This window comes from Dipodomys merriami, unplaced genomic scaffold (assembly GCF_024711535.1).
Source record: "Dipodomys merriami isolate MVZ:Mamm:240054 unplaced genomic scaffold, mDipMer1.0.p SCAF_5, whole genome shotgun sequence".
NCBI classification, from domain to species: Eukaryota; Metazoa; Chordata; class Mammalia; order Rodentia; family Heteromyidae; genus Dipodomys; species Dipodomys merriami.
Window position 1 is genome coordinate 77,449,518 of NW_027206068.1, and position 14,437 is coordinate 77,463,954.

At 57.5% G+C, this 14,437-nt stretch overlaps 1 protein-coding gene across 4 annotated transcripts in view; it reads left to right on the forward strand.

Annotated features, from left to right (window-relative positions):
- Dpp6 (dipeptidyl peptidase like 6) overlaps positions 1-14,437 on the forward strand; it is a 648,628-nt gene that overhangs the window by 602,338 nt on the left and 31,853 nt on the right. For all 4 annotated transcript variants that reach the window (XM_069997168.1, XM_069997171.1, XM_069997167.1 and 1 more), the window contains exons 11-16: positions 850-973; positions 2,618-2,656; positions 6,339-6,446; positions 6,686-6,777; positions 7,569-7,616; positions 8,266-8,384. In XM_069997168.1, coding sequence (XP_069853269.1) covers positions 850-973; positions 2,618-2,656; positions 6,339-6,446; positions 6,686-6,777; positions 7,569-7,616; positions 8,266-8,384 — 530 coding nt within the window. The remainder of the gene's footprint in view (positions 1-849; positions 974-2,617; positions 2,657-6,338; positions 6,447-6,685; positions 6,778-7,568; positions 7,617-8,265; positions 8,385-14,437) is intronic.

The window sequence follows — 14,437 nt, forward strand, 5'->3', positions numbered from 1 at the left end:
CGTCCATGCTGACCACCACTGGCCCTGCATCTGGGTGTGGGGTCAGGGCTCGCAGGGTCCAGGCGCGTGGGATTGGGGTGTGTGGGGTCCAGGTGCGTGGGGTCCGGGTGCGCGGGGTCCGGGCGCGTGGGGTCTGGGCGCTTGGGGTCAGGGCACGCGGGGTCAGGCCGCGCAGGGTTAGGGCGCGTGGGGTCCGGGCGCACGGGGTCCCGGCGCGTGGGGTCCGGGCGCGCCGGGTCAGGGCACACAGGGTCCAGGGTGCACGGGGTCAGGCACACGGGGTCAGGACGTGTGGGGTCCGGGCGCGCGGGGTCAGGGCGCGTGGGGTCAGGGCACACAGAGTCCGGGCGCGCGGGGTCAGGGCACACAGGGTCCGGGCGCGCGGGGTCAGGGCACACAGGGTCCAGGGTGCACGGGGTCAGGCACACGGGGTCAGGACGTGTGGGGTCCGGGCGCGCGGGGTCAGGGCACACAGGGTCCGGGCGCGCGGGGTCCAGGCGCGCGGGGTCAGGGCACACAGGGTCCAGGGTGCACGGGGTCAGGGCACGCAGGGTCAGGACGTGTGGGGTCCGGGCACGCGGGGTCCAGGCGCGTGGGGTCAGGGCACACGGTCCGGGCGCGCGGGGTCAGGGCACACAGGGTCCAGGCGCACGGGGTCAGGCACGCGGGGTCAGGGCACACAGGGTCCGGGCGCGCGGGGTCCAGGCGCGCGGGGTCAGGGCACGCGGGGTCCGGGCGCGCGGGGTCCAGGTGCACGGGGTCAGGGCGCCCGGGGTCCTGGCGCGCGGCCTCCCGCCTCCACTGCAGTGCACTCCCATCCACGTGTCCGTGGCCGCCATGTGTTTGCAGGGAGTACTACATCACCATGGTGAAGTGGGCCACCAGCACCAAGGTTGCCGTGACCTGGCTGAACCGGGCGCAGAATGTGTCCATCCTGACCCTCTGCGACGCCACGACTGGGGTCTGCACAAAGGTACGGAGGGGGCGGGGCAGGGGAACTGGGCAGGGCTTCGGGGACTGGGCAGGGGGACAGGGACGGGGCAGGGGCATGGGGACAGGGCGGGGGTGGGACTGGGCAGGGGAACCAGGACTGAGCAGAGGGCTGTGTCAGGAAGCAGCCATGGCAGTGGAAGTTACTTCCAGCCCCTTCCTGCTGGGGAAATGTTAAAGACTCTAGCTGCAGCTGTTGCTGTCCAGGTCTCTGGATTCCGTGCCCCCTGGTGGACACATCCCGTACTGCTGCGAGCACCTGCGCTGCGCCTGCAGCCCAGAGCACGGGTCGAGCAGCTAGCTGATGCTCAGAGGGCCCCCGTGGGCTCTGGCACAGAAACCCAGCCTGACCCAGTTCTGCTGCTCCTTCCTCCACCACCAGGGCCAGGCACCTCCCACCCAGGCCCCAGGAGGCCTGCCGTGAGTCAGGGAGGCTCGGCCACAGTGGGGAAAGGGAGTGAATGAAGGGAAGGGCAGGGAAGGTACAGAAAGCCTAAAGACAGGCCTGGTAATCTGAGAAAGCAGCAGGTGTCACCCTGGCCTCCCCTCGAGGCCTGGGACTCACCCTCCAAGCCTCTCCATGGGATAGAGACCTCGCCAGGCCACAGCCCTGCGTTAAAGCAAATCACTGCATTTAGAAGACAATCAGCACCCTCCGGAGGATCTTTCAGAAAGGCTCGTGGACCCTGAAGTTCCTCTCTAGACAGGCAGGCCTGGTACGGGCCAATCCTGTGGGACAGGTGGCCCTGCACGGCCGCTCTGGCCTGCTGCCCAGGGCCAGCTCCCAGACAACCACGGGGGTCCTCACCACCAGCGTACAGGCCTGGTGACGGATGGCCTTGCTTGCCTGTCATCTGGAGTGGATTCCAGATATTTGGTGTACTTGTCTGAAAGGAAAGAAGATGGGTGGACGCAGAGTTGAGCAGCTATAGCTGCTTCCTGTCCCTATGCCCTCTGGGCACTGGCCTGTAGCCCATGGTTATGGAGCCCCCTGCCTCTGGCCCATGGACAGAAGCTCCTCCTCCCTGTGGCTTGTGGTTGGAGGACCCCAGCCATGGTCAGCCCAGCACCAGCCCTGCTGTGGGGCCCAATCGTCACTAGGCTGGGCGGCTGGATCCTCATGTTTGGGAACTTCCGTTCGCTCATTTTTGTTCCTGATGTGTCCTTTTGCATGGTTCTGTGAGATCCTCTTTCCTGCCTAGTTTAACCCTCTTAAAGGGCTTTGGTTACCAGGATTATTTCTAAGATTTTGAACCTGGAATTTTGGCTCCATGACTACAGGAATATTAGTGTAGTCTTCTGAGGCGCATGCGCCAGCCGGGCGGACGACGGGTGAATGGCCCCGCCTCCCACCCAAGCCTGCCCCACCAGGCGTCTTCCTTGCTATTGGCGATGCTGGCGTTTCTCCTGCCTGAAGGCAGGTGTGCCGGCCCGTGACACATGGGCAGGGATCATCTCAGCCCCGAGCAAGCCACGGCGGCTGCTGGGAGAGCAGGCAGCTGCCCTGCAGGGAAGCCTAAGCATTCTCTGCACGGCTGGTCAGACCCCTGCGCACACAAAACCCTGTACTGCTGGTCAGACCCTGTGCGTGCACAGAACCCTGTCTAATGCTCTTCTTTCATTCCAGAAACACGAGGATGAAAGCGAAGCATGGCTCCACAGACAGGTAACCCCCTGCCTGACACCACACTGCGCCACACAGAACGCCTGCCCATGGTCAGGGTGGGTGTCTGCCTGTCACACGTCCCCTGTCAGCCCACCTAAGGCTCGCCAGCTAGGTGCCTGTGTTGTGCCTGGCCCTTGTGCCTGGAGCAGGGCAGCAAGCTTCTCAGTTCTCCTCAGGAGCTGCCCGCCCCCCCCCCCCAGCACTCCCAAGACTAGCATAAACTAAAATAGCTATTCTTCTGGTTGTAAAATGCAAACTTGAAGGCATTTGCTAAGAAAAAAAGCTAACATTTTAAACAAAAAAAAAAATCTACTTAAGTCAGGTGCCAGTGACTCACACCTGTAATCCTAGCTACTTGAGAGGCTAAGATCTGAGGATCACCATTCAAAGCTAGCCCAGGCAGGAAAGTCCATGACACTCTTATCTCCAATGACCCACCCAAAACTAGAGATGGATCTGTAGCTCAGTGGCAGAGCGCTAGCCTTGAGCAAAAGAGCTCAGGGACAGCACCCTAGCCCAGAGTTCAAGCCTACAACCACCACCACCACCAACAACAACAACAAATCTACCTAAAACATTTAAAGGTGTTGTTTTCTGTTATAGAAACATTTTCCTCTGAGATGCTGTGTTGTTCAGTCAGATCCGGCCAGCACCCCACAGCCCCCTCCTGGGTCACAGCTTAGGTGTACGCGTGTGCGCGCACACACTCACACACACACACATGCACATACACATGCACGCACATGCACACAAGTGCATACACATCCACACACACACTGCCATTCTGAGGAGTCACGATGCGTCTGCCCCCTGCAGAGCAGAACGTGGGACTATGTGGAGTTGGGCTGGGAATGTTGGACAGGACGAACAGGGATGGCCATAAATAGGACTGGCAGAAACGCTTCCAACAGCACAAGAAGACGCTCACCACAAAAACGACTCGTCCTCCCACACCGCGAGTGAATGGATTGTAAAACTTCGCCCACACCGGGGGACAGAAGCTCCCAGCGTCTGTACGGGCTGCACAGAAATCCACTTTGCACGGCTTCTCGCGGCATTCCTTTCCTCCGGAGGGAGTCCGTGATGTCTGCTCTTCGGTGCATCTGTCACATGTCTGTGGCCTCCACGCCAAGCCCCGCGTGTGAGGCTGGGCCAGGCCCCCCCCCGCCCCCCCACCTCCACACGGCTCACCGTCCCCTGGACACGCAGGCCCTGTGTCAGCAGAGGCCCTCACGGTGCTGAGAGGCACGGCTGCGGCCAGGCTCGCTCCACACACCCATCTCCCAAGTGGGACAGAAGGACAAGCCCCGGAGCTCCCAGCCTGGACGGCCGCACCTCGGTCATTACACACGACCGCCCAACCGGAGCGCTGCTCTTCTGAGTGACCCGCACCTCCACCAATCGCAGCCTCATCCCGCGCTTCTTCTCCCTCCTCCTTCCCTGAGACTCAGTTCGGACCTTCATGGAACAGAAACCACATGAACCAACGCCCACCAAGTTCAAGGAATATTCTAGAGAACTAGACAGCCCTCTGCTGTCCTCATCCACACTGCCACTACTGATGCCCAAATCGTAGGAAGTTGGTTCTGGTGCTGAGCCCTGAGCCCCTACCCCACGGTGCCAGCCCTCCCCCCCAGCAGGGGGAGGGGAGCCCCAGAGCCATCATTTTGCTTGAAGCTAGTCCTTGGGACTATTTTCCATCTGTGACCAGATTTTTGGCTTTGAGTTTTCTGAATTGGGATTGGCAAACTGGACAAGAAGGATGGGATTCACCCTGGGTGACAGGAGCGCATGCATGCGGAATTTCCATCCCTGTCATCCTCCTGGTGGGAGGATGTACAGCCCAGCCTCAGGACCTCAGGCCTCTCAGAGTCCAGGAACGTCCCTAGCCTGGAGCCAGAGGTGGAGCCAGGCTTCAGGTCCAGGCCCCCTGGCCAACAGGCCCCGCCCTGGACACTAAGTATAGAATTGCTAAGTGAGGAGCCAACCCCAACAGAGCTGCCAGGAGCTGCAGGGTGCCATCAGAGTCCCGGCCTTCTCCCGTGAACAATGCTCAGAATTAACGTTAATCCCGTCACATTCTGTCTAAAGGTTAAGCTTCCTCAGGACAAAGCGGCAATGTGGCTTGTGCACTCTGCTGTGGACACACAGAAGTTCGTCAGCTGAGCAGCTGCTCGAGGGCAGCTGGCGTGACTGCCCTCCCTTTAAATGCCAGGCCTCCCACTCCACGGAGGAAAGTCAATATCTGCAGAGTAAGGCCTCCTGGAGATTAAATGTCATTTTAATCACGTGACGGCTTATTCCTCCGGGCATATCTTATTTGCGCATGTTCACTCACAGCTAGGGAGCTGAGGTTCCCGGGGTCCACTGGGTTCCTCATGTCTTCTTCCCAGATGAGCAGGAGCTCCTTGAGTCAGGAAACAGACTTGGTAGCCAGCTCATTGGTGTTCACCGACGGAAACTTCTAAACCTGAGCCTCAGAAAGTCGATGCTTCGGGAAGACTGGCACTGGGCTGCTGCGCTGGGGACCAACCCGGATGACGGCCGCGCTGCACCCCTACACCCCTAACTCTGGCCCGGGGAACCCGAGAATGGTGGCTGTGTTTCCAGAGAAGAGTGACCTTTGCTTAGAGCCGGCCGTGTCCCCTCCTGTCTGCCGGACCACACTGCCAAGACCAAGGCGCTGGGCCGCCTCTCCCCTCCCTTCCATGCCGTAGAGCCTGGGGACTTCACCCATGTGGCTTTTTTCTTTGCCTCTCATCTTCTTCATTCGGGGTGAGATAAATGCTATTAAAGAAAAGAATGAAGGACGGGACTGAAAGCGGACACAACTGGGTACAACTGGGTTTGTGATTGTTAATATCTTAATTGTTCTGGGGTGAAGGGTACTGCAGAAGCAGCACAGTTCCTGAAGAACGCCGTGCACGCGCACACACACACACACACACACACACACACACACACACACACACACACACACACACACACACACACACACACACACACACACACACACACACACACACTGTCTGCACCCTCGGCAAAGCACACGCCCCTGTCTTCCACTGATGTTTCACGGACTGACAGAGGCTGGGGTCGGCTGAGTAGGTCTCGCTCGTCTCTTGATTCCCCACTCCTCTTTTTAGAAAACCAAAGGTGTGAGGGGCTGGGAAGGTGGCTCAGTGGTAGAGCGCTTGCCTTGCATGCTTTAGGCACTGGGTTCAATTCCTCAGCACCACATAAGCAAAAAGATAAAAGCTGGAAGAGGCACTGTGGCCCAAGTGGTAGAGCGCTAGCCTTGAGCTGAAGAGCTGAGAGACAGCGCCCAAACCCAGAGTTCAAGCCCCACGATCGGACCAAAAAAAGATAGAAAGAAAGAAAGAAAGAAAGAAAACCAAAGGTGTGAGCCGTGGCCCCCGGGGAAGCACCACGCGGCACTCCTCCTTAAAGGTGTGCGGATCCTCAGCACCAGGGAGCTACCTGTGCCCCAGGATGCTTTTTCCTGGTCACTCTCCACACTGAGGTGGAAAGGCTGAGCTGCAGCTCACCCACTTGGCATGCACAGGGTCCCCGGCTGAATCGCCACCACTGCGAAATTAGTTCATTAGTTAACCCTCCATTCATTCATTCATACCTTAGTCAACGAGGGAATTTCACAATGGCGTTGGTCTTGCCTCTGTAGAATGAAGAGCCCGTGTTCTCCAGGGACGGCCGGAAGTTCTTCTTCATCAGAGCCATCCCGCAGGGGGGCCGGGGGAAGTTCTACCACATCACTGTGTCTTCATCCCAGGTAAGGCCGCGAGTTTGGGGCCAGGCCGGGGCTGCTGGTGCTGGCCTCTCGGCCAAGCTTGGCCACTCTCCAGCGGCCCCAGGAGCCCCTGACACACAGAGCAGGAGAGGGTGGGCAGGTGGCAGGGCATCACAGAGGGGGCTGGGCTGCAGTTGGGACGCCCCAAAGGAGCGGGTGGAAGGAGAGGTGTGGCCCGAGGGGGCCCAGCACCTTTGGCTGACGCACCGTCGGTATTCCAGCCCAACAGCAGCAATGACAACATCCAGTCCATCACGTCTGGGGACTGGGACGTGACCAGGATCCTCTCCTACGATGAGAAGAGAAACAAGATGTGAGTGCGTCCTGGCCGGGCCCCACTGCCCCCAGGGCCGGTAGCCCCCCGCACCCCCCCCCACGGGCTATTTCTGTTAACGTTGGCTGCTAGGGGTCAAAAGTAGCACCGGCAGCCTCCCTTCCCACCCCAGCTTCACAGCGCATGCCCCGGCTGCTCAGGGCCCCAACAAAGCGAGGCCAGTGCAGGCCTGTGAGGGGACAGATCAGCCAGGTAGGTGCCTGTTTCGTGAGGCTCGGCCAGTCCACGCACTGAGCGGAAAGCTTCCCACGCCTGCTCTTGCTTCATTTGATGGCTGCATGAGGAAGGCTGGTGGCTGCCCACTTTAAAACCATCTGTGACACACAGACGTTCAGGAATCGGCTCTGTGTTGTAGAGTTGGCAGCAGGAGCCAGGACTCAGCTCCGTGAGGCCACATCCAGGCCCCCCCGTCCGTCACCCCGGGCGCCAGGCCCCGCGTCCAGGGACGCACTGTCTCCCTCGTCCCTCTTCCCACGGCGGGAGCATCAGCTGGACACGTGTAAAGCGCGTCCAGACCATGCCCTCCAGATGATTTCTAATCTGTACAGAAACTCCCCCTGGTGCTCACACTGGCTGTCCTCACCCTGGCCCCGCATGGCATGGCTCGTTGGCGTCCAGCGTAGCCTGCTGTGGCCGCAGGGAGAGCTGGGCCCGGTCAGCAGCGTGGCCTGCTGGGGGTGGGGGAGGGACCATGGGACAGGGGCAGGGGGCCCATGTGCCCCGGTGAGGGAGGAACTAACATCACCTTGTCCCCTTCACCACCTTTGCAGCTACTTCCTGAGCACGGAGGACCTGCCCCGGAGACGGCAGCTGTACAGGTGAGCGCTCCTCCCCGTCCTCACAGAACTGCAGCTCTGCAGCGGTCAGGACGGAATGACAAGTAGCCGTAAGGCCTGGAGGGAAAAAATGCAGAGTGCCGACCTAAAGCTTTGCTCCATCCTTGTGCGTTTGTTGGATGGAGATTCTCCCATCACAGGCTCGCGTAGTTTCCCCTCCTGAGGGCCACTGGGCTGCTTCCCATCTTGAACTTGGGGAGCAAGTCTCCCCTTCATTTCACGCTCAAGAAACCGGGGTCGGGAAGCAGCCACCCCTAGTCCTGCTGGTGTTACACTCCAGCGTTAGGCACTCAGAGAACGGGGAGATGGTGAAATCCTTCCACCGCCCTCAGATTGCCAGACCACTCAGAGAATGTCACTGGAATGAAAGGCGTTGAATGACTGTGGCCGTGGCCATGCCCCCTCCCTCCGGGACCCGCATGGAGCCCCAGTGACACAGCCCACCCGTTAGATGCCATCCAGCAGCCAGAGCACCAAGCCATCTCAAAAGTGAGAGGGCCCTGCATGCCAGAAGGTTCCCAGAAGGGAGCCACAGCAAGCTCCCGGGACAGGCATGTTGGGGAGCATCGGCCCAGCAGGTCCAGGCCTGACTGTGGCTGCTCTGCCCCCCCCCGCACCTCCGTCTCTCCAGTGCCGACACGGTGGGCAACTTCAACCGGCAGTGCCTGTCCTGCGACCTTGTGGAGAACTGCACCTACTTCAGCGCCAGCTTCAGCCACAGCATGGACTTCTTCCTGCTCAAGTGCGAAGGTGAGTGGCCGCCACCCTGGGCGTGTCTGTGGCCGGGGCTGGGGCTGAGAGCGGCCTGGCCACGCTTCTCGTAGCCCACAGCACCACAGGCCAGTGGCCTGCAGGGCAGGAGCCGAGCACCTCTTCGCGGGCTGTGCGGGCTCACCGGCTGTGCGGGCTCGCGGGCTGTGCGGGCTCGCGGGCTGTGCGGGCTCGCGGGCTGTGCGGGCTCGCGGGCTGTGCGGGCACGTCAGCTGTGGGCTGTCTTCTCAGCGCTCAGCCCGCTCCCTGCCAAGTCACCAGCAAGAGTGTGACAATCACGTGAGCTCATGCGATGTCTGAAGCACGCTATTCCTGGGCCACCTTTAAAAACTACCAAAACAGTTTCGAAGGTAGCTTTTCAAGCAAATTAAAAATGGAAGTAATACAAAAAACAGGAAAGTATGTTCTTAGGACCCAAGTTCATTGATAATTCGTCCCAGACATGCAATTGCTTTGTCACACCCAGTAGAATACACAAAGGCTATCAAAATGAACGCCAGGAAATCGAAAGGAGTTTTTTTTTAATGTGTCATTGTTTTGTCTTTTTTTCCTTGATTGTTTGTTTATCTGTCTTTGGGAGGGTAAGAGAGGGCACAGAAATGGAGGGACCAAAGGTAAAGGAATGCAGCAGTGGTGCTCACTAGACACTATGTTGAAATTGAACCCTACAACTTGTGGGTGGAGAGGGGAGGGGTGACATTGGCCAAGAAATGTGCTCTTTACCTGATTGATGTAACCCCTCCATACGTCACCTTTATAATAACAAAAAAATTAAGAATACATAAAAGAGTGAGCCAGGTCCCACAGTGGGTACAGAGATTGCCTTTGTAGCTTATTCTCATCTTGGAAGGATTAGATAGGAATTCATGAAAGAGTAAGAAATGAAAGTTAGGTTCCTAACAAAAGAAGTCTCAAAGAAGACCTTGATCTACCGAGGTAAGGATAAATGCGTGTGGAGGGCTCGGGGCCAAGGGCTGGTCCCTCCTGTGGCTATGGCTGGGACGTCCGTGCTGCCAGCCACAGAGGACGGCGGCTGCTTTTGTTAGAGCAGCGATCTGTTTGCACTGCATACTCCTCACACCATCTTGAATCCATGACCACTGAAGTCCTGAAAAACTGCAGGACTGGAAAACTCCACTGCTCAGTGCCCCATCCCTGGTGTTCATCCACAAGAGAGGGGATGGCGGGGAGAAGAATTCCAGAAATACAGCATTAGTACCCCAATCCCCAATGCCCCCAGCTCCCCTTCCATTCTCCCCTGTCCTTGGGGGGGGGTGGGTCCCAGGAAGAAAGAACTTAAGGTCTCTGTGGCCCTTATAGGGACAGTGCTCTTACAGGGAAGAAAAGACAAGTTCGAATCAACCAAGTGCTCCCAGGAGCACCATCTTGCAAGAGTCCTCCTCCACTGCTGATTCCATGCTCCCTGCCAGCACCTTGCACACACAGAGACGACCTTGTAGAACCCATCCCCACCCTCTCCGCCCAGGGTCCCTGAGGCCTCTGGGGATGTTCTGTGCTGAGTCACGTCCCCTGTCTCCCTTCTAGGCACAAAGGCCCAAAAGCCACCACAAGACCTCTTGTGCCTTATGAAATGGCTGTAACAGAGTAACAGACCCTGGCACGTTTCTAAAACGTAGAAATGAATTTCTCAGCATTCTAGAGGCTGGGGTGCCCACCCCTCCCCGGTCCTTCGCTCAGGAGTCCCGTGGCATAGAAGCGGGACGGGACTGGAGGCACACTGTGTCTGCTGTGAGACGTCTGACTTGGCGAGGCCACTGGTTGCCACTTAGATTTCAGGGTCTCCCAGTAGTTCAAGAGAAGCGCAGAATCCATATTTTATATGAAAATCTGATTTCTAAATGTTGGTAGCCAATTAAAATACGAAGCTAGGCATGGAGGCTCATGCTCATAATCCTAGCTACTCTGGAAGTCAAAAGTAGGAGGATCATGTTCCAAGGAAGGCCCAAACAATAAGTTCAACAGCTCATCTGAAAGACAACCTCTAGAAAGAAGGCTGAAGTGGCAGCTCCCGTGTTTGTGTGTAGTGTTTTCTAGGAAGCAGAAGACCCTGAGTTCATACCGTTCTGTTTCGTTTAGTTTAAATAGTTGTCCCAAGGGGTTTCCACTCAACAAATCAGATTGCGAGTATAGTGCAGCTCAATTCAGTGTTGCTCCTTCCGCCATGCTCCCCGGTCTCTCCCCTGTCCATCCGGAACCTCAGCTGTAGTGTTCCTTTTGAGTAACTGGACACTTGCAGTCGGCTCTGCTCTCCACACAGCATCCACTCAAGGTGATACCCGGGTGTCCACGGCAGGTCAGCCTGCTCTCCTGGGGTATGACACTCCCATGGGGACGGAGGAGCCGGAGCTTCGGGGGAGGGGTACGGAGAGGAGCGGGCATGTGACGCCTCCTCAGAGATCGGGGACCCCTCGTTTCACACTGCTCTCCGTAAAAACAGCTAATCAGCGGTGCAGAACGTCAAGCTAGAGAGCATTCCTATTAATGGGTTTCTCCCACATCGTTCTATAGCAATCATATCCGAAGACCGAAGGACATCTGTCAGTTACTCTACTCATTTTTCCTTTGTATGCCTGATTCTCTGGACCAGTGTCCTGGTGATTTTTCCCAGTTATCACTGGACTGGTATTGGCTGGTTGGTGTTTAATGGACTAGCAGAGCCTGTTAGTGTGTGTTTCTTTCCCGTCTCCACTGGCACTCAATAGCTTTCAGAGAACTTTCATAAGAATGATTGTGAAAGTTGTGCAAGGGAATGGAGGTGAAAGTTACAAGCCCTGACTCCATGTCAGCCAGCAACAACTAAGCCAAAATGAGGTGGTGGTGGAGGGAGAACAAATCTGGGGAAATGAAGTATGAAAAGGCCTAAATCTCTTTTTAGGCCCATGGGTGGCTTTTGTGTCTGGGTCCCTGTGTGTGTGTGTGTGTGTGTGTGTGTGTGTTTCCATGCATGTATGTGCACGCACACACGCACATCACTCGGCCTCACACTCATTTGGCTTTTCCACTCAAGGCTAGCACTACCATTTGAGTCACATCTCCACTTCTGGCTTTTTGCTGGTTAATCTGAGGTGAGCGTCTCATGGATCTCTCTGCCTAGACTGGCTCTCTGCCTAGACCGGCTTCTAACGGAGATCATCAGATCTCAGCCTGTTGAGTAGTCAGGATTACAGGTGTGAGCTAGCACCAAGGGGGAACGGGGAGAGCAGTAATGCTCCCTCCCCTCCCCACCCCTCCCCTCCCCTCATCTCTCCCTCCCTCTCCTCCCCTCCTTGAGCACACCTGGGACATTCCCCAAACTACATGTCAGTGATGCAGACCCCTTACCCCTCTGATCTGGCTGAGCTTACTTTCAGCACCATGGCCAGCGGGAGAGGTGCGGGGCTGAGCGCTGGGGTCCCTCCTGTAGAATTTAAGCGGCCTTGGCATTCCTCCAGTGTAAGCCAGTCAGGCAGCTGGGCCCGGGTCATTCTTGGCAGCTTACTGCTGACCTTCCAAAGTAGCCTGGCAGCCGCCTCTGTGTTCTGGAAACTCATCTGCTTGACCAACAACACAACAAGGGCAGCATACATTTACCAGTGCTCCTAACGGTTCAGAGCAGCCTCTGTTCTCACTGCACAGTGAGTAGTTCCTCAGACAGAGACAGAGACAGACAGAGTAAGACAGGAAGGAGGGAAGGAAGGACAGGGAGGGAGGGAGGGAGGGAGAGAAGGAAGGTAGGAAGGGACAAAAAAGAAGAAAGAAAAGAAAAAAGGAAGGAGGGAAGGAGAGGAAGGGGGAGGGGGAGGGAAAGGGAGAGAGGGTACACACTGCAGAGCCTGCTGGCTGGAGATACTGACTTTTCCTTGCAACAGTTCAAAAGTATCTACGCCTCTCTGTTTTCACAAGATAAGCTCGCAGGACATGACTTATTATGCAGTCTTGCAAAATCTGTCTTACTAAAAAGTGACTGGCTGCTGGGTACCTCTCACCCAGAGCAAGGCCTGGGTCCCACCGCCGCCATCGGCTCATTCCTGAGCAGCAGCTCTATGCCAGGCAAGGAACTGGTGGCTGGTGTCAGAGAATGAAGGACGGCCCCCGCCCCCAGCGGGCATGGGGAGGGGGACCTCCTTCCAAGCACTGAGTGTCCGGGGGGGGGGCAGGGCATTCTCCCACTGTGCCAGGGACTTTCCTGGAGCCAACATGCAACGCACACAGCACGGAGCTGGGGCTCTGGGAGCTGCGGGAACGGCTTGGGGTGTGGTGTGCTTCACGGTGCACCTCCCCACAGCAAAGCCCACCCAGTCACGGGTGAAGGTAGCAGACCCACGGCACACATCCCAGCTGTGTCAGCGCCAGCACCGGCTCTACGTCGGCCAGGGGCCCCAGGGGCATCACCCCTGCTCTCTCCTGAGCCAAGGAGCAGCTAGCGGCTCACAGTGCTCAGAACGCCTCTGTGAACCCCAGCCCTGGACACCAGAGGGCGCCCTGCCCCTTCACTTGGGCCTGGCGAACTGCCCCGGAGCCTGGCTTGGGGGCTGCTTCCGTGGCACCCACTGGTGGGCAGACACTGCTTGGTGCTGGATCCAGAGGATGAATGAGATGGGGGGAGGAAGGGGCTCTGCCCTCAAGGGGCCCCGGGGGTTGCAGGTGAACTCGGAGTCCCTGAAGATGGGCACGCCTGGCCCTGCCGTCTCCCAAGCCTGCACTCCTGACTCCCATGAACAGCTTGGAAGGGTGGGAGTGGCTGATTTCACAGCCCAGGGCCTGCAGCCGTGGAGAGAAACAACAGAGGGCAATAAAAAAAATCAGGATGTCGCGCCACCCGGGACGATTGCTAAATACTGTGGGTGGCCAAGAACTGGCAGGCTGGGGGGAGCAGCGGCATCACTGGGGAGAAAGAGGCAGGAGAGAGGGTGTGCTGGCTCATCTGTAAGCGGGAATGAGATCGCCTGCCACGCAGGGCTGCGACGCAGAGCCCGTCTGGCAGAGCTGGGGGCTGTTGTTTATCCTGCGGCCGACAGGGAGGAGGGGGTGCTGCACTGAGCCCATTGGCCTGTGCCCACGCCAGCCCCACATCCCACTCGCTGCCCTTGTCAGCCTGGCTCGCAAGACCGTGCGCACTCCTGAAAAGAAAAGGCCAACCCGTGAGGAGGTGGTGGACAGCTGGGCCTCATGGCTTTCTGTAATCCCAGCTACTCAGGAGGGTTGAGACGGGGATCGCAGTTCTAAGACCACCTGTGCAGAAAAATCCTCTAATTGATGAGCAAAAAGCCAGAAGTAGAGATGTGGCTCAATTGTAGAGCACCAGAGTAGAGGGGGGAAAAAAACCTAGCAAGATGCAAGGCCCCACATTCAAGCCCTAGTAGCAGCGCACACACACACACACACACACACACACACACACACACACACACAAAGGAGGACGTGGCAACAGTCGCAGGCCACAGTGGAGCGTGTATGCAGCCTCTGAGATTGTTTTGCCGCATGCCCACTTTCCTGGGAAAACCACAGTGCCTTTCTTTCTGTGTGGAATACAAGTTGCATAAGATACAGGAGCTTCCTACGTTGCACGCTGGCCGAAGGCATGCGGCATCAAGATACCATTTAGAATCAAACCAGGGTGCAACTGCTTCGGTCAGAAATCACTTCCAAAATCCTGGACTCTGTGTGGCAGCTTGTGACGCATGCTATTACCACAGGGCAGTAAGGACAAAGCCCGGAGCTTCGAGATTCATCCGAGCGAGCAGGAACACCTCAGCAGCCCCATGATACACGCAGGGGCCTCCCCTCGTGCTTTGAATTCTGCCCAACATGTAAAACTTCCTTCCGGTGGATGAGTTTGCTGTGAATCAAAAATTCTGAGACCTGGAAGCTTGTATGAACCGACAGCCCAAAGGTAGGAGCTGAATTTTGAAAGGACGCATTCTTTTTTAACGATTAGGAAGATCGTTTTCCTAAAAACACCTGTCCAGAGCCCTGGGTGCCCTGCAGAATGTCAGCATGGCAGGCTCCCCTACAGAGATGGAGCCACTGAG